This window comes from Rhyacophila brunnea, unplaced genomic scaffold, assembly GCF_057557595.1.
Source record: "Rhyacophila brunnea isolate RB1 unplaced genomic scaffold, BYU_Rbru_1.0 scaffold_14, whole genome shotgun sequence".
NCBI classification, from domain to species: domain Eukaryota; kingdom Metazoa; phylum Arthropoda; class Insecta; order Trichoptera; family Rhyacophilidae; genus Rhyacophila; species Rhyacophila brunnea.
In genome coordinates, this window is record NW_028232796.1 from 33048088 (window position 1) to 33071408 (window position 23321).

At 29.7% G+C, this 23321-nt stretch overlaps 1 protein-coding gene across 1 annotated transcript in view; it reads left to right on the top strand.

The window, feature by feature from the left end:
- The window catches only part of js (jiangshi), a 197504-nt gene that overhangs the window by 20758 nt on the left and 153425 nt on the right, over nt 1–23321 (top strand). The window contains exon 2 of the mRNA XM_085942211.1: nt 17247–17485. Coding sequence (XP_085798337.1) covers nt 17411–17485 — 75 coding nt within the window. The 5' untranslated portion in view covers nt 17247–17410. The remainder of the gene's footprint in view (nt 1–17246; nt 17486–23321) is intronic.

Consider the following 23321-nt stretch of genomic DNA (forward strand, 5'->3'; position numbering starts at 1 on the left):
GATGCGTAATTTTTAGATCTATTCTCAGCAAAAAACTGAATGAAAATTTATCAGAAATCTCATAATGAGCAAGAGAAATTAATTCATTTTATGCAGATGTATCCATATTTAACAATGGATTAAATTATTTAAGTTGCCAGCATGTCTGCTAAAATTAACCAGAAAATGCAAAATGTCACGAAACCACACTGACGAATGATGCATTTATTTCGGCTGATTTGGCCTTTAATACCTATGAACCAAAACAATGATGTATTTATATTCATTTTCAAGTATTAAAATTCATTTAAACTAAAGAATCCAGTTCAATTAAAATATTATTTAATTGTACGCGGATAAATTGATTCAAATCACGCGATTCTGTTATTCTACTTAAATCGACGACAAAGGTAAAAGGTTAACTTGTAAATTATTTATACAAAACGTGGAAATTAAAAAAAAAATGAAAGATTCGTAAACAGGAGTATTTTGATTACGTCATTTGAATTAGTTTCGTTCTCGCAAGGTCATCCAAAAGATCGGTAAATATTTTGTAATCGAGTTTAATTTTACACCAGTTATAATAGATTGTAAAGTATTTTACTCCACGGGTATCCAACTTCAGGGCATCTATTATATACACAAGACTATTATCGGCCGCTATCGGCGTTTATCGAGGGTGGTTTTTCATATTTTTTGATTGAGTTATTATAATTTTCACAATAAGTCAGTTGTAATTGTTACAATAAGTGCTATGTTTTGCACTTTTAGCACCTGTCTTGAGTATGCTAACTTTAAGAGCGAGAAAGACAGTTATTTATTTATTTAAGAATACAAAACATTGTGGACATAACAAATCTAAATTCAAGACGAACACAACATGAGATTTACATTATAACAAATATGACAATATAGAATATAATAATAATAATAACAGAAAAACAAATTAAATCAAAACATACTTAAGTACAATTTTACACAGAAAAATAAAGTTTCAAAAACAAAATGCAAAGTACATCACTGAAAATGTCTATGTCTTTAGGGAGCGCATTTACTAATCTTGCACCGCTCGCTAATGGTGCCTGATAGGCTTGACACGAGGAAACGGTTTCGGTCCAGAAAAAATCATGGCTGCGACCACGTAGGTAATTGGCAGGCGCATGTAAATTCAAATTTATTAGAACACCAGGATTGGAAACCATCCCTCGTGCTAACAAGTGACTGACAAATGACGTTTAGACGGCTATCTTATTGTAACAATTAAAATATCTCAATCATGGCATGGGGGGCTGACAGGGCTCTAGCCTGGGAGCTCGGAAATAAGAAGGGCCCGGCGTGGCAGGTCAACCAGGTAAGTGAGATTAACACACATCACAAATTACTCAGTAAAACAGTAAAAAAAAATACTACTTTACTAAATGACTATAAAATATTTTGAATATGTGATTATGAGTTGCAATTTAATTAGATATGATGATTGATATACCTAAATGATACTTCCCGTGTATAATTTAATAAACACTACTTTGGAGCATCATACTGCACTTAGCCTCAGCGATAGGTACGTGGGCCCGCGTCAGGATGTGGGGGCCATGACCTCAATACAAAAATATAACAACTACCCTCGATAGCCACCGGTAGCAGTCTTGTGTATAGAATAGATGGGTATATCGTATAATCATAATATTCAGTGCATCTTACATCTAATTCACAATACTATATTAATAAACACATTTCTTTTATTCAACGAATAATTCACAAAATTTGAGAATGAAACTTTCTATATATTTAACATGCAGGTTCAAATCCCGTCGGGGGTCGTATTTTTTTCAAAAATAAATTTGAGATGTAGAGTTTCCCACCGGTTTAAGCCGAATCGGGCTAACCGGATAACTGCGGGTTTCTAAACTAACTAAAAACCGGATAATTTTACGTTGTTAACCGGCAAAATTCTCAGTAGGTACATTACCCGGAATCCGATGAATGCAGTTTCGTATCCTGTCCGGCGCCATATATATATATATTAACAGTTTTTTTCTAATAGACATGTCTGTGAGATTTTTCCAAATGTTTTTATCTACTTAAGTATATCAAAAATATTTAAATATGAAACACTATTTTTTTAAATTTAGACGGCCTAAACCGGTTACCCGGGTAGTTATTCAAATAAAAAATGATAACCGGGTACATTCTAAACTCTCGTTTAATTAAAGAAATGGTTTATTAAATAATTATCAATTATTGAAGTACATTATAACAGCTAAATAAAAATTGCTGAGAACTGGGCGTAGGTTAGTAATTACGGCAATTTTATTAATGATACCTTAATTTAAAACACAAAAACCAATAGTTAAAATTAAAGCAATTTGATTAGCATTTCATGTAATAACAACTATTATTGATTAATTTAATAAAACACAAAAATTTTAGCACTTATTCTACTATTAATAAATAAATCTGTACCTGAAAATATTCCTCTGAGGCGGACGAAACCGGTACTGATTTATTTTTTAAAAGTGGAATAAGTACTTTAAAAACATCCATTTTATTAAATTAATCAATAATACAATGCAGTTCCTCCATAAATTGACAGTAGTTAACACAATAAAAGAAATTAAGAACTACTAGTTAAAATTGTTATAATTAAGTAGGATCCCCGTAGCTTAATTGTTTAAAGCACATTGGCGCAATTCCAGTGGTTATACAGGTTCAAATCTTGTCTATCGTGGTTACTTGGAATAAACTTATAATCATTATTGTCAAAAACATCTAAATAAAAACAACTCCCAAGCCCGAAAAGGTTGAATACCCGCGAATTAGTTTATCTTCTCGTTCAAAGTTTATCAGATGACTTCAGATAGAGTGTATTATTGCCTAGTCGTGTTAAAACATCGTGCTCTATTTATTTTTATCGACACGGTAAACGTTCAATCAATCTTTGCCTAAAATTAAACAAAGAAATATGTAAGTAATACCCACTTAGACTAGTTTTGCAACAAATTCTTAACTGATTGGTATTCGGTTGTAATGAAGATATTTCTAAACCTTTAAACGTTTTAACAGTTCGCTGTACACACATTAGAATAATGATAATATCTTACTATTTTCTAGAAACAATACATTCTTCAAATTATCTAAATATAATTACATCGTAGTATCCACTAGGGATTCCAATCCCAGGATCTCGAGCTATTTTCGATACCTATGAATCCCGGGATTGATAAAATAATTCCGAAACTTTCGGGATTGATTTTTTTATAAATTTTTATGGAAAATAAAATAAAAACGAAAATAGAACAAAAAAAATACTTTTAATAACAAATAATTACATTAGAAATAAACTGAGTTTGAATGAAGTTTGATTTATACCCATGTGTAAGTTGCCGATTCATTTAATTTTTCACATAAATTACTAAAAATGAGAAAGATTGGAAAAAAATAATGCTTCACACTATTAACAAAGTAATTCCACCATGATCTCATACGTTTTACGGCAGTTTCATTAATTAGATTTATGAAGCGAAAAGGTTATAAGTACACCATGATTTGGTTTGCTATCAGAAACTGCAATCTCATATTAATTCACATTAATATTTATATTACAAATTATTTATTCCATTAAACTTATGTATTTCCAAGATTGAACGTGTACAATATTAACAATAAAAGTCTTAAATAGTATAAATTATGCTAGATTTATTTTTGACCGATTTTATCGATGTTATTTGTAAATATAAATTTTTTATATTAACAATGGAAAAAAATGCTCCCGGGATTGTCAAATTGTAATCCCGAAATCCCGGGATCAGAAGTTTGGCTCGGGATTGGATTCTCTAGTATCCACTAACGAATATGTACATAATATTATGTAGGGTTAAGCCGCTTCCTGGAAACTTTTCTAATCCCTTCTGTCTACGTAAAACACCCTCTACTACAATAGCATTAGGGGTGTTGTGTTTCTTTTTGCACAGTCCAACAAGCATAGTCTAGATATTTTGACCACTTTCTCTTCTTATTTGTTCATCTTTAGCATCTTTAATATTTGGATGTCTTTCTACTTGAGTCATGACCTGGCCAAAAGAGTCGCCTACTTTTACGTACTAGACAACGGAAAAAATATTAATTGTTCTTGGATATTTATTTTTCAGAAACACAAGGAGATAAAGTGCCTTCCAGTATTCAAAGCATATTTTAATTTTATAAAATTAATGAAATTTGTCATTTTAATTAAAAGCAAAAAAAAAAATCATAGCCATCCTTGTAACATAGCTAACAGACTAAATAACATAAAGATAAAGCTACAACAGTTTTAGTTTTTCTAACTAACTAACTAACTAAAGCTTTTCAAATATCGCCTAGTTCTCCCGTACAATTTTGAATAATATGTGTAACGTCATCGGTATGTTTCTTTAGATTTTATATGCATAGAATAGGCCGCAATAATCGTATGGTTTCTGTGATTACCAAAGATCAGTATCGAAGGGTGGATGTAGGCTGTTAAGATCCTCCATAAATAGTGCACATTAAACTTTGTTAGTCATTCGTATTTGTTTTTATTGAACTAAGACTACCATTTACAGATGATATTGGTTAGTTTTTAAAAATCAATTAAGCCTTGCCTAAACTAAACCATAATAGTTTTGGTATATTGTGGGCGATATGACAAAATTGTGTACACTTTTTCATTCACATTTATTTGTTTTTGTTGGATAAAGAATACATATTACACAATATATTATTGGTTAATTTTTTTTAAATTTATTAAGCCCTGCCTATACCAAATTATAATAGATACATATTGTTTTTTCCATAAACAATTACATCTTGACAATTATGTATTGTGGCTTGGTTTTTGTAGGGCTTAATTTAATTTTAAAAACTAACTAACACCATGTGTAAATTGTGATCTTATTTCATTAAAAACAAATATTTATGACTAACAAAGTTTAGTGTGCACTATTTATGGTGGATTTCAATAGCCTACTTCCACCCTTCGTTACTGCCAAAGATAATATCACTGACGAAATAAATATACGAGTAAATATTATTTTTATCACTAATTACAGAAATTTTCGTTATACAAGTAAAAGTAAATATTGAATGTTAAATAATCGTTTGCCATCGAGTCTTTGCCATCAATATTTTTAAGCTGAGCGCTAAATAATCGATTAGTAAGAAATCTTCGCCACTGTTATCACGTACAAATCTCATCAAGTTACCATTAACACAGTTACCAAAATAATATGATCCAAGTGGATTTGGCACGGAGATTAATAACAGTTTATGCAAACAAGGTAGAGTACAATATCGCTATTAAAGACACCGCCAATCAGAGTCATTTCATTACTACATTTCGCTTTGTTAACGAAAATCCGTTGAATTAATCAAAGTGAGCAACTAATATTGCACAAAACATAACGAATTGAGGGTAACGAATCTTTTTTGTCGTAATCTAACGGAAAACTACGAGGTCGTTCGTTTGACCCGCAATAAGATAAAATTAATGAACTCATTCTTCCAGCTATGTAGAAACTAGATCAAATCTGTAATATTTGAATTTTAGTCAATTTAACAAAAGGCTAATATAAAAAGTTATTACCTTATGAATAGTGCGTTTGTTCTTTTGTGTTTTTGCAGTGTGATCAAAATAATTATATTGTTTCTAATTTAACGCTAGTTTTGCGAAATCATTTTTTTAACAACAAATTTTCACTATATTATTTGCAAATCTGGCTTTTCAATAATAATTAATTATGAATGGAATGAATTCATGTTATTAAAATAATAATCTGCAGTAGTGGTCAAGTTTTTGACTACAAATATAGCAAAAAAACATTTTTTTAAAGCACCATAAAGATAACATGTATTGAACATACATCGTTTTAATATAGTTTTTCACCAGTATGTGTCATTTAATATGTTTTAATATCACCAAGAAACAAGAATTTAAATGAGAAAAAATTGAATAGAAACGCACACGATAGCCGAACAGTAACGAATGGGTCAAGGTCGAATCCTGGATTTTTTTCAATAGTATGAGTATTTTTTTTGTTTTTACGAGAAATGGATGTTAGCCACTTGAGCAACCTATTAGATCCATACGCTGACTCCAAACACAAATTTAAAAACAATATATGTATTTGCCAGACCCAGGATTTCAACCTGGGACCTACGACATTATAAGACGTCGCGTAAGATGTTTTTTTTTTCGCCACAAGGAACGCGCTTCTTGGTAAAAACACGGCAATTTCAAATAAAATTAAACCGGCTCTCCTTACGTCAATCGATCACAACTACAATTATACTACAATAATAATAATCAATCCACACGTGCCATCTAGGGGCGGCAGGTTATACAAAAGTATGGTGAGGCAGGCTGGTAATCAATTTGCGGCAAAATTTCCACGTTATCATTATATTATACGAATACGTTATAATGACCAAAGTAAATCATCCGTGATGCCCTGCATTTTTTTATCACGTTGCTATTTCTCGTTTTACTTTATTACCCCTCTTTTTATTTAATACCTCTATGCGTGCCATCGATCTAGCACTGGGAAGTGGATAAAACCGGACGCTATTGTATATTTATTTTTCTTTTTAATAATATAAAGATATAATGGCTTTTCGCCAAGAATTGACAGTTAACAACATTATAGTAAATACTTTACCATGGCGTGAAAATCGTGCAATGTGGCCAATATCAAATTATTTCAAAAATAATAAACGATAATCATTTATTTTCCAGTAGCTTAAATTGTAGATAGGTACAGGTTAATTCTGATAGTTTTACGTTTCTCAACGCGCCGGCATCCGTTTTCTAATCGTTACAGGACATATAAAAAATCGTATAAAATTTCTTTTCCTATTAAATACACATCAGACTTGTATTAATCATTATCTACGTTTTACTAAGTGCTTTTGGTCGGGGTTTTTATCGGGCGTTGATTCACTACAATCATTGGGTCAGTCGCTCGCACTTTCCGCAATTTCGTTTTCCTATTGGTTAATAATATTTGGAAACGACCCATGCGTCATAAATTGGCGGTAAAACGGCTCACATTTTTTTTCGCGAAACAGTTTAACGCGTGTTTGGCATATCCGTTATTAACCATTTCAACATTATATTTTGCATTTCCAATCTGGGTTTTCATTAAGTAAGTTTCATTGGAGTGCAAATTGTTTTCTTAAGTCGTGTACACACAGTGAACGAATTGCCAGGCATGCAATATTATATATTATTTATAATACGGTGTATTTATTTATATGTATCTTATATATATCTTAATAGCTCTTTCACTCTATCACAACAGTCTAAAAGTTGCAACAGGTTATCCGAAACCTTAACTTAAGCTATAATCGACCGTTCCAAATATGGGTTTATAGCCGTAATGATTCAATTAAAGTAAAATTAAGAAAAATAATATTACAAAATAAAAATAACATTTTATATACAACGTTTTTGAAATTTCTGTTGAATTATTATTCTCAATATGCTCAAACTTGTACTTGATATGAAGTAAATAAAAAACAAATATAGAATACTGAAATGTCATTTTGATTTCCATAATAACGCACGTATATATTAATAATTTAGTTGCTAGGACCACCTAACCTTAGCAACCAATAATAGTGGATTGTATTACGGATTTCTTTCGAAATAACTTTTCATACAAAACAGAATTAACTGAAAATGAATTCAATTCTACTTAAAGATGGCTAAAGGAATGAATGCATTGGCATCGTGTTCTGATATATTCTAAAAGTTTCAAATGTCTAGCTAGTCGGGAAGTTAGTTAAAAATCGATTGCAAGATTTGTACTGGATAAACAACTACCGGACAAATAATAATACTAGCTAATAAAAACGTTGTAATAACTTTAATCCAAGACCATTTAGTAGGTATTATTCTTGAATAGTTTCAGGGTGATAGAAATAGATAATTCTGTATCATTCTATAAGTTTTATACTTAAGCGTAGATAAGTAATTTATTTTTGTACTTTTGGACACAAAAAATAACTATCATATTAATATTATCGACCGAAGGTACTTCACGGAATTTGAAAAATATAACGTATAAGAGTAAAATTTTAATAATCTCAAAAAAAAATATTCTTAATTTCACAGTCTTTTGTTTCACTGCGATTCATTGCTCAAATCAAAAATATAAGAAGGACGTGTGTTTAATCAGACCGTATAAATTGCGAACGTACACTGCTAGTGAAAACAAAAAACAATTATCACCTCTACGGTGAAAAAATTAAATTATTTATTTATTTACTCACATTTGTGACCAAATCACGTGCAATAAAGTCGATAAAATACCATTTTTGCGGTTTATAACTTGCAAGTTAACAAATAATGTAAAACATAATATTAAATACTTATTTATTAATCATGAATCTTTTGCAATTTTCCTTACGCCTATAATTTCCAATAAGCAATGACATTTTGCCTTCGTTTATAAAAACCTGTGCTATAAAAATAGTTTGTAGGTAATGCTATAAAAAATATATATATATAATACGAGCTGAAATTTGTAACATTTTTGCTATCAAGTTTTTTTACCAACTTACCGTATACCCAAATAAATTAATAATACACAGATGAGGTAATAAATTATCCCTTTATAGAGCAAATTATTATTTTTTGCTTTCAGAACTGAATCATAATATTTTGAAATACTTATGATATAAATGAAGTAAATTTGATAATAAAAATAAAAAACGTTTATTAATAATTCAGGAAAATTTAAATTTCCATCGGTCAATATATTAACCAATGGATATGTACGACAACAGCTTGTTCATAAGTTATACTATCAAGCAATTCAAACATATCATCTTGATTCATATTATCAAGTTCTTCAAAGGTATATGTATTATTATTCATGTTTGCTGAAACAAAACAAAATAGATTATAGTGACCTCAGAAATGGTTGAAGATTATTTCATGAAAAAAGCAAAAATGTACTGTCTCTATAAATTAAATAAAAATTCCCCGATTCTTCAATATTCATTAATTAATTAATATGGGCAATAGATACTTTTAGATATACACACTAATTTCTAGCCACTAATGCTAATTTCACGCCGGTTGGTCTTCGTGTTAATTATATATATAATTAAGAGTAGTCTTGACAAACTTTTGAAATACTATGGATGTCATTACTATGACCAGAATTGAAATTACAGACCATAATGTGAGTGGTTAATATATTAACCAAATTCGACATTTACCCTACAAAGGGTTATATTGAATTTTGGGAATAATCCAATACTTTAAATCCTAAATGTAAGGTATCCATACAAAGTTCTTAAAATACTTCGTTTGTGTACCATCATAAACCTTCCCTAATAGATTTCTTGCGGACGGTTTCCATATATGTAAAAAAAAAAAAAAAATAGGCGTCATAGATCTACTTTTTTTACCATGTCCAATCGTAACAAGCTCACATTATGTGCCTCTTACAATGTGTATATTATAAAGATTCGATGATCACATAATATATTTAGACATCTCAGCTCGGCGTCTATTGATTTTTGTGTCTTTCCACGTTATGACAAACATGTACCTTACCGTACCACGTTATGCTACTTGTAGTTTGGTTGATTAGAAGATATTAGTTTCAAAGTCGGGTATTGCGCCATTCTGATACAAAACTTAGGAAAGTAGTTACTTTTTGTAAATACATTATTAGTTAATAATTACATAAAGCTAATAGTCACATACAAAATATTAAAATTACAAAAAAATATAATATGTTTAATGTTGATCGATAAATAAAATAAAATGGTGGCTTATGGATATAACCGACTTTTCAATCCACCTCCAGTTAATACAAGTTTACCAACAAATGGAGCTCGATTTGATAGTTTATTTCTTCTTTTGACCATATCCGATCCTACTAGAATCATATTATGGGCCTCCACAGAGTAGAGGTTTGTACTAACATATTTCCGTTATTACGAGAAACTGGTGTTAGCCACTTGTTCAATCTATTAGGTCCATACTCTGACTCAAACACAAATTTAAAAACAATATTATGTGTATTTAACGGACCCAAGATTCGAACCTGGGACCCACGACATTATAGGCCGGCCATCGTGGGGTGAGGGTTAGAGATAATTTATAATAAAACATCAAGATTTCATTATTTATTAAATATTGTATTTATTGTCTCTCTTTCCAGTAGCAATCGTAAAGTAAAAATAAATTCTGTATTAAAATATTAAACGCATTGTATGCTACTCAAAAAAAATTCTTCTATTGCTGAGTATAATTGACTATCTATCTACAAATTGTTTAACTGGGTTAACAAAAAAAAAGCATTTCCACGCCGTGAATCGGTTGGTTATCGATATTATAAATTATATTTAAAATCGCATACCATCGAGAAGATAAGCGTGGAAATTCTTGAAATAATTCATTTAAAACCGTGAATGCTTGCGTTAGTAGAAATTTTATTAATTTAACAAAGTGTGACATTTTTTTAGAATACGAATCAATAACAAAATTTTTATAAGCATTACCCAAATTTTCTATCAGTGTTGCCAATTACTGTCATTTATAAAAATACGCTAGATATAGTAAGAAAATAAGCTAGATAGCAGAAAAAATTACATATTTACTAGCATTTTAAAAAAAGGGTCGTTTTTACAAGAAAAAAGATCGAACAATAATTTAGTATTTTAAAATAAATAGAATAGGTCATACATTTTTAAATAAATGCAGGTATTATATTATTTGGTCATCATTTTCAATGTAACATTTAGTGTATTAATTTCAATATGTATATTATACAAATATTTGTCTTGATTTGTCTGTCTGCAACACTGCGCAAAACATACTCTATATCTGTCAACTCATTGAACACACTAAACGCGTTGAGCACATCGATTTTTCCTAATGAGATAATATTGAGAACATAACACCAGTATGCTGATTATGCTGGTGGAATGTTGTAGCTTTATTATGAGAACTTTTAAACTGTTTTCGGTGTCGAAAGACGCTAGATATAACGCTATATGCCAGATGGAAATTTTGCAAGCTAGATGCGTATTCAAAAATGCTAGATCTGGCAAGAAAAACACAAAGTTGGCAACACTGATCGCTACTATTTTCAGCAGCGCGAGCAGTGTTGCATGACAGAAATTGTTATTCTCATGGTGTTGTTTTTCTCCATTGATAATAATAAGTTACGACATGAGCCTTTTGTCTTCGTGAGACAATGGCGTAAAGCGCGGTTTTCAGACATATACCTGCAGTACCTTCTTACTTTTTTTTTAATTGCCAACAATACCGCACAATTAAATACACATTAAGCAAAACTGGTTCTTTTTATATTATTACTCACACATATTATAATTGCTTGCTAATGTGACAATAGCATATATTGAGCGAGCTTTGTATTATCTTTTTTTTTTACGTAAAGATGTTTTGAATGATAGTCGGTTTACACGTGGATTTGCTAACCTCGACAGTGTTTATTTTATTGCGATAAAAAACCCATCACAATAATAATTACTAATGTTTTTTCTTATATAATTATAATGTTAATTCTTAACTTTTTTATACTTATATAAACAAGTTGATTCGATTGATAAAGGCATGTGAATTCAATAGCAATTAATCAAACGAAAATAATTCTTTATCAAAAGTTTTAGTGAAGTAGGTATTTGAATAACCAACTATCTTTCTCAGATTATTTAAACAGATTTATACAACTCTGGGTAAGATATTTAATTTATTTTAGTTGTATAAAAGCAAAAATGCCACTGTCCTTCAAAGTCATATCGTTAGAAATCCAATAAAACCGATGCTGGGGTAATTCTAATACGTTTTACGAACATGTATATTTTAAGTGAACTTTTATATACATTACATGGTGGTTGGGCTTTTGTGGACTGTAATTTTGAAGGATGATTGTGGATTCCGGATCTGGGGTATGGGGAACGAGAGGGCTGGCGCGCGCTGGTACTGATCCCGGGTCATGCACTCTCGCACTAGTAGGTAAATAGTTTTGGAGTGTCACTCTCACTGTTACACTTGGGTTAATATGAATGATGATGATGACGTTTGTATGAATGATCAGACAACTTGTGCTGGTAACTTGGCTGGAATAGATGTTCTGATTTACTGAGCTCGTACGGAGACTCATATTGAGTTCTTGTTTAAACGATGGCCACACTGTAGCAAGTTGACCATATACAGGGCAACAGTTGCTGTCTACGAATCACTGACTGTTAATAAATCATGGTCTACTACTGACCTGTGAATGTTAAGTGCCTGGAAGACAATAATAATAAGGATGGTAGGTGTGACATATTTTTGTGGCTTTAAGGATATGATTGAGGTCATAATCGGCCCAACAGATAGTGCTGAAACACATATTTTTAAAATTAATATAATTCAAGTGACAACATTAATAAATGATTTGGTAATGGACAATGGCGAGTTTGTTTATAACTTTCGGACAGTGGAGGGTTTGCACTTCAACATTCGTAAATGGAGTTGCTACTTCATAACTTTGCACTCATCTATTTATTTATTACTAATTATATCAATACAAGTAAATATCATTTGATCTAATTACCTATATGCGAGGCAATCAGTCAGAGAGGCGTATCAGTGTAGTAAAAAGTGCAGAACAAGTGCAAAGTTATAAAGCGTATAATACTCAAATATAGGGTGGCCCTTTTGCTAATTTCTTATACTGTCTCCTAATTGGCTGGTTTAAACAATTGTATATTTGAATGACGTCACTACGTGTGGATGGTGGTGATTGCATTTAAACCAATTTTATTTTTAATTTCATTTTTCATGGTTTTCTGGGGATACTGCATTTCATATGTTAAGTTGTACACATACTCAAGAATATGGAGAATATTTGTACATTCATATGTCATTGGCGTTTTTGCTTTTATACAACTCATTTAAAGTGTATTTGTATTAATCATATTGAATTTGCTTGATTGGATAATTTAGAATATCATATCTAGTGTCTCAGAAGTACGTTAGGAAAAGTTATTCAATGACAAAGTTACTTGGCAGGTTAATGCTTCAAATACACTCTATGACGATCGGTCATATATATGTCGAAAAACCCGTTTCTTATGTTGGCGTCCTGTGTCACATGGTGTCACAGAGTGTAAATACGATGTCATAGCTGTCATACAATATGTATGTATAAATGTCGGAATGGCATAGATTTGATCATAGACACTAAAACGCTCTTAGCATATATGTGCCCGATCGTCATATAGTCTATTTGAACCTTAAGACAAAGTAATAATATTACACTCCTGTAATGCTGCAAATAGTCACTTTTTTGTTTTACAAGAATAATGTAAATTCTAGATTTTGGAAGAAAATCTCACCTTAAATAATAGATTATAATATTATGTTAATCCAAAAAAAAAAACCTTGGCAAAACAAAAAAGCTTATAGGAGCTTTATTTATGTAGTCTATAACGGAAAACTTTGTTATTTTTTTATTTTTATTTTATTTATTAAGGAAACAAACAGTTACATATTGATTACAAAAAATTAAAATATAATATTGAATAGTTATTGCAACCAGCAAAGTTTCCATGTATTCATTATAATATAGTTAAGCCTAACAAGATAAAGAGTAAGAATAACATAAATATAAAGAAATTAGATGAGAAAAATGAGGAAGAATTATGAATAATTAAATTATATACAAATAAAGTAAGATAAAAAAAAATATATATAAGTATGTATATATCTATTTATACAAAATTTTGGAGATAGCGCGTTTAAATGAAACAGGTGAATTATTAAAAGGATCAACGGTGGATAAATACATATTATAATTTAAACAATTTTATTATAACGTATTCATTTTCATTCAATTTCCAATAGAAACACATTTTTAAAAGCTTTTAATTTTATATACCAGCAATAATTTGGAAGCATAATAATATTATGCTATAGTTTTGTATAATCACAATATTATTGTCTAAACTAGAAAACTATTGTTTTCAATCAGCGATACGTGTATTTTAAATCGATAGATGGTGCGTTATTGTTTTATTAATATTTCGTTAAAATGGTTAACTATTAATGATATTTGTAATTTTAGTGATTTTATTAAAAGATTATCTCATATAGTAAAATACACTTTGTCTTTTAAATTATTTCCTAAAAGCTTAACCTCGTTTTATTATATTATGTTCTACCATAATAATTAGGTGCAACCTTGTATTTTAACTATTTTATAAAATTATACTTAAACACCTATTATAATATGGCGTTTATCATTTATGGTTACTGGCAACAGTAAGATGTAAAGTGCCCTTGAAAAATACCCTTAGGCCGAAAAATAGCGTAACAAATTGTTTACGTGTTTAACACTTGTTATTTTTTGTAATTATTTATTTTATATTATTATTAATCATCATTACCGCTTGTTAACAATCCAATTTTACATGACGGCCGAATCGATTGATGTGTGATGAATTGAGTTGATATTATCAAGTTTTTTAAAGTGTTGTTTGTATGTTAAAACTTCTTTGCCGTCACTTCATAATGCTTCTGACCAATTCATATCAATACCGGTGAATCTACTTTGGTAAACAGTTTACGTGTATTGTGTGTATCCTACATAATTAGCACATTTCAAAGATACTTTGAAGAAGAGGTTGGTAATTGAAATGAAGCTGTAAGATAAAAAGTAGATATACTTATAAAAATAAAAATATATGCAAAATATAGATAAATTAATAATTGGTGCTCAATAGTTAAAATATTGACTGAATCAGGGCATAAGATCGTGCTATCAGTGAAACATTTACCTATATGACGTCACTGTTCTGGCAGAAGACACTAATTTGAAAAAATGACATATTGAGTTAGTTATACCAAAATGTTCCTTATTTCAAACTGTACCGTCTGGAAACCTTCTTAATACATAAACAGTCTTTATTTCAAAGTCATCCTTCTTACTATTACTTAATAAACTCACATGATAAACCATTTCAAACATTTTAACAACTTCAAAATCAAATTACTCAAAACTAGTATTCTCGAGTTAGTGTGTTCTGCCAGAACAGAGACGATGAATGAATAGTAATTGAAATAATATAAAAGTTATTAAATATGAAAGTATTATAAATTCGTAGGGTTACTGCCAAAAGTTGAAAAAAAAGTCTCAAAATCCTGTTACTGAGTAATTCTATTTGAAGCTTGACATGTCATCTAAAATCAGGCATAATGCTAATTGTTGTTTGATTTAATAAAACGCAATTTTTTTGTAGTACTTATACCACTTTAATTATACTTATTTAATTAAATTTGGACAGATTTCGTCCGCCTCAAAGGGACATTTTTATTATTAAAGTGGAATAAGTACTATAAAAAAAAATGCGTTTTATTAAATCAAACAACAATACAATGCAGTTCCACCATGAGTTGACCGTTAACAAAATAAAAGAAAATAATGCTAATTTCTTTGTACGTTTTGTTCTATAATATATATCGGATGACCTTGATTTTTTTTCTAGCATACATATTTATATACTCATAGACATTTAATTCGTTGAAAACTATAAATACCTAAATTATCGACTTTTGCTAAAAAAAAACACAGCTGTTTTGATGTAATCAAAATATTGTACTCAGTTTAATATTCATCGTGTATGGCAATAAACCTTTGCGGGTTTTGGCCTACTTCAAAAATGTCTTCCACCTTGGACGATCCAGCACCGACACTTTCCAGTTACCTTGACTTAGCATTCTTAAATATCCTGTGGTGCAGTCTAACCATCTCAATTTTGGCGGTCCAGGTCCTTCGTCCCTCGGGGGTTGCGTATATAACTCAGCCCGTATCTGTTATATCATTCGGCAGTCTCTGCATTTTTATATCACACGTGATCTTTTCATCCCTATAAAGTGTCTACAACTCCTCATTATACCTTGATCTCCAAATGAGCAACTCCAAAGATGCTTCTCAAAAATATCCTCTCTAAGATATCCATATTTCTCTCTGGGTGCTAGAGAGTTGTACATTAAGATTTTATAATACGTAATATTAAGTAATAGTTAAGACTGTAAACCATGTACTGGATTGCTAAACCAAGATATTTATTTTAACTAAATTAGTTCAGTATTTTATAAGACAAAAACCACAAGTAATACACGTTACGAGTGAAAATATTGTGATATGCATCGTGCAAGGCACTAAATAAGCTATGAGGAAGAACACAACTAATTTATTGTAATATAACAATAAATTGAGGTGCCATTGTTTCATTTCTGTGTAGTTCTTTGGCAGAGTCTTGCCGTCAGTTTGTTGCTCGCGTGACAGTATGGAAAGTTGAAATAGGGAAACAGGTAGTGCTGTATATGTTTTTTAATAATGAATAGTGTGTCAAATAGAATGTGACAATTATTAGCTTTTCCGCCAATTATTAAATTAAATGTATTTCATTAATAAACTTCTGTCGGGAAAATTAATACTTTATTAATCTTTTTAGCTTATATTTACTTCATTTTGAATCTGTATTATATACCGCGTTGAAAGTGAACCGGTGATCAAGTTTAGTAAATCGACTTTCAATTTTAATATACTATTGTAAATTCTACATAACTATTTTCAACATATTTGTAAATAAAGTGCCTTTATTAAAATGATCTTTTATTACTAATAAAAAAATATATTAATATTTCACTGTATTTATAAATATTTGAAGTGTTTGAAAGAAGATATCTGACCCCAAATATTAAAATTAGATAATAATTTAATATACAATTGATATAAAAATATTGACGATATTGTTATACATTATGTCCGTGTGATTTTAGAAATAAAATGCTCATGATATTAATTGTCTTTGGCAGTTTTATTATGTTTAATAATTATTATTCAGTTACTTGAACTCGTTTAATCCTTCACGTCATAATTTTCATTGAATGATTTTAATAACAGTAAATTTATTTATCAATTTACTTATCATTTATTTGGTACAACTCCATTTTATAAAATGATAACACAAAATAAAATAAAAATACAAATTGATTTATTTGGCAACACGTATTTTGCTTGTGACATGACATAAAATATAAATTGTAGAGTTTAATATAATAATTTATATTAATATTATCCGTTTGCAGAAAATTCTCTTTTATTTCTAAACATATATACCTAGTTAGTTTAACGTATTTATAAGATTTCTCATTGTACTTATACTTATAAAATGTGTAATTACTATTATTTAAAATAAAATTTTCTTTAATTTTTCAGGTCAGCAGTAAAATTGCCAATAGTTCATCATTCCAAATATGTGACAAAAAATACAATATTTTTGATAAAATATTTTTTAATAAATGTTTAAACAGTGTTTCGAAACAAAAAAACTTAATTGAAGTGAAATTTATAACAAGTGTGTATTGGATTGTTTTTCAAAAATGGCAAGAAAATTAGCTTATTTCTTACAAGTGACTATCGTGGCAGCAGTGTGCATTGGAGCAGCTTTTATGCAGGTAAGAAAAATAATACTCCTTGTATTTTTGTATTTATGAGTATTTGAGAACGTCTTGAATTATTAATACTTATGTTATGTACTCAATATTTATATGTATAAATAAATTAACTGCGTAGATTTACTTCGTAATCTTCACTCATATTAATTTCTCAACTTCAGGTTAGTATGATTAGTTCTGATTTGTTATACAGATCCTCTGTTTTAAGACTAAGCACCTTACACTATTGATATCCGTTTCTAGTGCTAAATGTGGTTATCTAGTTGTCAAATGCGATACACACCTGAAGTGAACTAGGTTCGACAAGTTCATCTGCTCATTGGGTCGAGCGAGTCATCTTATTTTGTTAATATATTCCCATGTACCGTTTGAAGTATTCTCTTTTATTGTTGTATCTCTAACTCTGAATAAACTCCTACAACTGGAGGTGTTTTTTTAATGTTTTCTTAATATTTAACATACATAACTTGAAAACATCTCACATATATACCCACTATAAAAAATCATATTTGAAAAAAATACGAAGCTCGGCGGGATTTGAACCCGCATAACCACTGGTACCCGTTGCATTAACCAATTATGCTACGAGCGTCCTGTCTAATTGTGACTATTTAAATTAGTAGGTCATACATGAATGTTTATCAAATTGCGTTATTAATAACTATCGGCTTTTGTGTATTAAATCAAGGAATATTAATTACCTCAATCACTAACCAACGCCCGGCTCTCGCCCATTATTTTATATAACGTCTACTTGAACTTGCTAACAATTTTTAATAAACTATTTCTTATATTCAATGAAAAATTCACAAGATTTTGAGAATGTAACATTTCATAAATTGAACATATATTACTTGAAAACAACTCAGATATATACCCACTAGAAAATATCTAAAATATAATGTATATTATTTGAATTTATGTATGTTCAATATATGGAATGTTACATTCTCAAAATCTTGTGAATTATTCATTGATTAAAAGAAATGGTTTATTAAAGCAACGTTTACATTCATATACTTACACTACATTTTCATCATAAAACATATCATCTCTTGATAATGGCCTCTACAACGAGCCCGAAACGTCGAGTGAAGAAGGAAGAAGGACACACGATGGAGACCCAAAAATCTACTACAATAAAAAATAACCGTAAAAGCCTCAAACATTATAAATGAATAAACTCTTAAAACCGGAGGTGTTTTTTTTAATGTTTTCTTATAACTGGAGTTTATATGTAATATATATCACATTTTCTTCGAAGAGTCCTTGTTCTAGTTAACATATAGACAAGTCGTCTCAAAATTCATATGAATATTTGTTTTTTTGCCGCATTTCAATGATATATTACTTTATAAACACGTGTTTATGAACCTGCCAGAGGTACTGTGTCAATAAACACTCAATTTTTTACATGATAAATCTAATACGAAGAGAACGTCCATCTCGACCTACACAAAATTAATAACCAATAACACCACAATTCGCCTACATAATAATAATATAATTTTACCTGCTAACTTGGTCACGCTCTTACGCAAAATGACTTTCAATAACGATCGCTTCTTTGGTAGTAATTTTTGAGTAGGTTCATCAATATTGATGAATGTTTGACTTTAATACAATAATAATTATGCATATTATATCGACTTGTGAAACATCCCAGTTTGACGAAGGGTCCTGCAGGGCTATTCTAACATAGTTTAACTCTAAAATCATTTAAAAAGTGATAAATTATGATATGTCATATTCAGGCAGCTAATTATAGCCGCTCATGATCGCATTAACCGCGAGCTGTAAAATATTGTTGAGTAGTAAAATGTATATTTCTATTAGCTATTTTCAAGGAAATTAACAATAGACGATATGCCGATGATACTGTGCTGATTGCTGATAGTTTAAATAGTTTACATCAACTGGTAGCAAAGGTTAATGAGGTCAGTAATTCTTATGGTTTAAAAATGAACCTCAAGGAAATAAAACTATTACTAGTATCAAAAATAACGACACCAGACACCAACACAAATTTTGCCATTAACAGCGAACCAATCGAACGTGTGACCCATTATAAATATTTAGGTACATGGTGTCACGTTGTGGATACGTACCTATACGTAATTTGAGAGTAGGTAAATTCTCACCGATAGAAGAGGAGGCAAGAGCGATTCTCTTTCATACAAACCCCCACCCTGCGGCCGTTGCTGATACCTACTTGTACTTTGGCGGACAGGAGGGTTGCACCTTTATCGATCTCGTTCACTTTTACCCTGACTTCTCAACTGGATGGATCTTTCAACTTAACCTACTTTTTGTACATGGCCGGACGGACGCCGGCCACATAAAAATCAGTTTTTCTTTCACTTTATTGAACTTTTATTAACATTAATTTCTAAAATTCAGTGTCTACAATTTGAAGGGATGCAGAGCAGATGAGTACCCTATTATTTTTATTTATAATGTTTTTTTGTAGATTAGCATGTCTTCGTATAAAAAAGATCACCGAGTCTCCTTAATTTCAATTGTTATACTTGTCAAAATAAATTTAATGTTTTTTTTGCCTATAATAAACAACTATTGTTATCTCTAAATCTAGTGTTTTCTTTATTTACATGGTATTTAATTATGTACACACTTAGACAGCACTTGGCGCCCTTTTTATCAATTCAATTTTATCACACACTTATAAGTCTCTTTTATACATAGTTTTCTCAGTCTATTTAAATTCCTTTTTTTACATATTTTATAGATGCTAGTTCTCTGTTAATCACATACAATTGTCAGCGCGATCTCATGGCCCTGAATAATTCAATTATCCGATTTTACTATTCACGCTTAAATCTAATCATGCTCTACCTTTAACTTGCAATTTCTCCAATTTATATTTTTATTCACACATTCTCTCCTCTATTTTATTCACATATTTATAATCCAGTTTATAGCTAAAATTACAATTGGCGCTACAACATAGGACCGATTGTTGAACTATTTTAGCATCGATTGTCAATTGTGTGTGATTTTTCAGTGGAACTTGCATTTAATTTAATTGAGGCTTTGTCAATTGTTTTATTCTCTTAAATTATTTCTTTTATTCTTATAAAACGGATGATACGTGATCTTTGGCTTGCGGAGATAGATATTTTAATTACTATGTTAGGTTATTTTGTAATCTATATTTTTGTATATTTATTTCAGCAGTGCTAATTTTTTCGCTTAGATATTTTCTATGTTGTATTTTTTTACTAATGCATTATTACATGTTATCATCATACTAGTTTTTTAATCAGTGTATATATAATTTTGTTGGGAATATTGTAGTTTAGAAGGAGACTTATAATCTATATTGTTAGTCAGAAAATTTTCATGTCCGACGGCATTTGACTCTAGTTATTAAATCTGTTATAGTATCTTTTCTTAGTGAATTGTTTGAATTATGAATTTTATGAAAGTCCGTTGAAAAATGGAATGTTTGACAGCAAATCCTATCTAAACATAGTTTTTGGTTCTGTGTTTTCTCAAATTTTGGTTAGAAACTATTTTATAGATGCATTAGTTTGAATTCTATAAATAATGCTAGGTTTATATATTTTTTCTTAGCCAAAAATACTTAATTCATGTTATGTTAAAGTTAGTGGATTGTATTATCTTCGCTTGATTATTTATATTAATTACATTGTTCGTTTATTTTCTAACATCCAATTAAATATTGATGGAGGATATCAATAATTTAGCGAAATTCATATAGTTTTGTTTGTTGAGGCCGTAGATGCTTCGAACGCAGATTTTTAGTTTCTCCACGTGGCACTGCATTTTTTACTGTATATTAGGTACGGGGCAGTTCGCATCTTTCATTTCAGTCTTACCTTTCGAAGTGTCAACATCTCAGAACTTAATTGTGTTATACTATCTATACCTACTCTTTAATATATTTTCTATACTAGCTTCCATTGTGCTTAGTGTCTACAAGTGGTTTGATTTTTGGTAAGTTTTTGAACTATTCTTTTAATCTTATGTTTGAACTTTATATTCTTTTCAGTAATTATTTTTCATAAAAAGTGTATGGTTTGTAGATAGCTTGCGGCATTGTTCATTGCAGAATCTGCTTGGTGGTTATTTTTCTGGTTATTAGTTATTATTTTAAAGCAGTGATTGTTTTATATTATTCAGTGTCATATTAGATTAGATAAATCTTCTGTTTGAATAAGTTTAATATTTAAAAGTGTCAATTAAAACCTAGTTATTAAAATTTTAATCAATTCTAGCGTCAGTAAGGGTATTGTTTAGTGATTTGCAGATAAAAATATCTACTAGACCTAGTCTTTTTTTCAATTAAATATTAGATGAGGTTATAAACAGAATTAATTTCATCGTCTATTATCTTTTCTTGCTGATATTCTATTATAGGGCATGATCAGTAGGTATTAATATTTTTTTTAAATATCCAACTTGTTACAAATGTTTCTAATTTGTTTTAGTAAGTGTTCAATTTAGTCGTAGATTTTTCCACATTCAATATATTAAGAATTATTATCGCAAACTTTAATTAATACAATATTATTGTTAGTTAATTATTCTATTTTTCTGGCGGATTGTTAATTCATTTTGTGCTAGGTAAATTTGATTATTTTTGCTCTTATTTATTTCGACTGTAATTTTTTAGCTAAACTACGTAGGTAGGTATATGAATTTATTTTCCCGCGTAAATTATTTCCGTAGATCTCATTCTATTTTTTCATAAAGTTTTTGTTGTTAAGGCAATGTTAAAATTTAATAACCGTCATTTTTGTCAAAATGTGTAGTTATGAAAACATTCATGCAGGTATATTCCTATTACTTCCAAAAACCCATTTCAGGTATAAAACCTTCTTAACATTTTGTTGCAAGTAGTTAGGCAGGGACAAAAAGAATTATAGAAATATAGTAAACAAGGTCGTTACCTACTTTATGCATTTCAGAGTAATTTGAAACCGTCATTATGTATTTTACCCTTGGTTTTTTTTTTCCACACTTAACAATTGTTTAGTTTTTGTATCTCTCACTTAAATAATATTATTTATCTGCTTTCCAATTATATTTACGGCACTTCGGAGAAAAATTCTTTGAATTCACCGCATTTATTTGTTATTGTTTAAAATCTTTACCATTTCTAGGTAGTGGGTTTATTTTTATTAGCCTATTGTCACATTTAGCTCTAGACCCTCTTAATTGCACCCCAATTTAGTTTTGGGACTTTTACAACTTTATTGTTATTGCTTTCTCTAAATATTTGAAACGGATGTGTTTTTATTTAAAATGCAGTTTATTTTGCACAGAAACACATTAACTCAAGGTTTAAAACCCTCGATTTTATTACGGGTATTTCTTAGCATTCTGGTTTTGTATTGTTTTTTTATTGCAGTTCGGAGAAATTTGCTGCATTTTTATTGTTTTGAACCACTTAGTTTTGGGTATCGATATTTTATTATATTGTTTACTTAGACCTTATTTAATTGCCCCTATTTAGGCATTCGGTTTTTTCTTTTGACCATATCCGATCCTAATGGATGTTATCGGTTTTCACAAAACCCAGTTCTTGTAAATGCTTTATTAATATTATTTTAAACAAATGTCTTTACATTTAAAATACATTAATTTTACCTACCTAGTGTATATACATAAATCTTTGTATTATTCTGGTTGATTTCAAATTATTTTTTGTAAACTTTAGTAACTTAAAATAAGCTAATGGTTTATTATATATACCTACTGTTCAATAGAAACTGGTCAGTATAAAGTTTCAAGCATTCTCATTACTATTACAAAAATATAATTATATGCAGTGGTTATACCTACTTTTTGT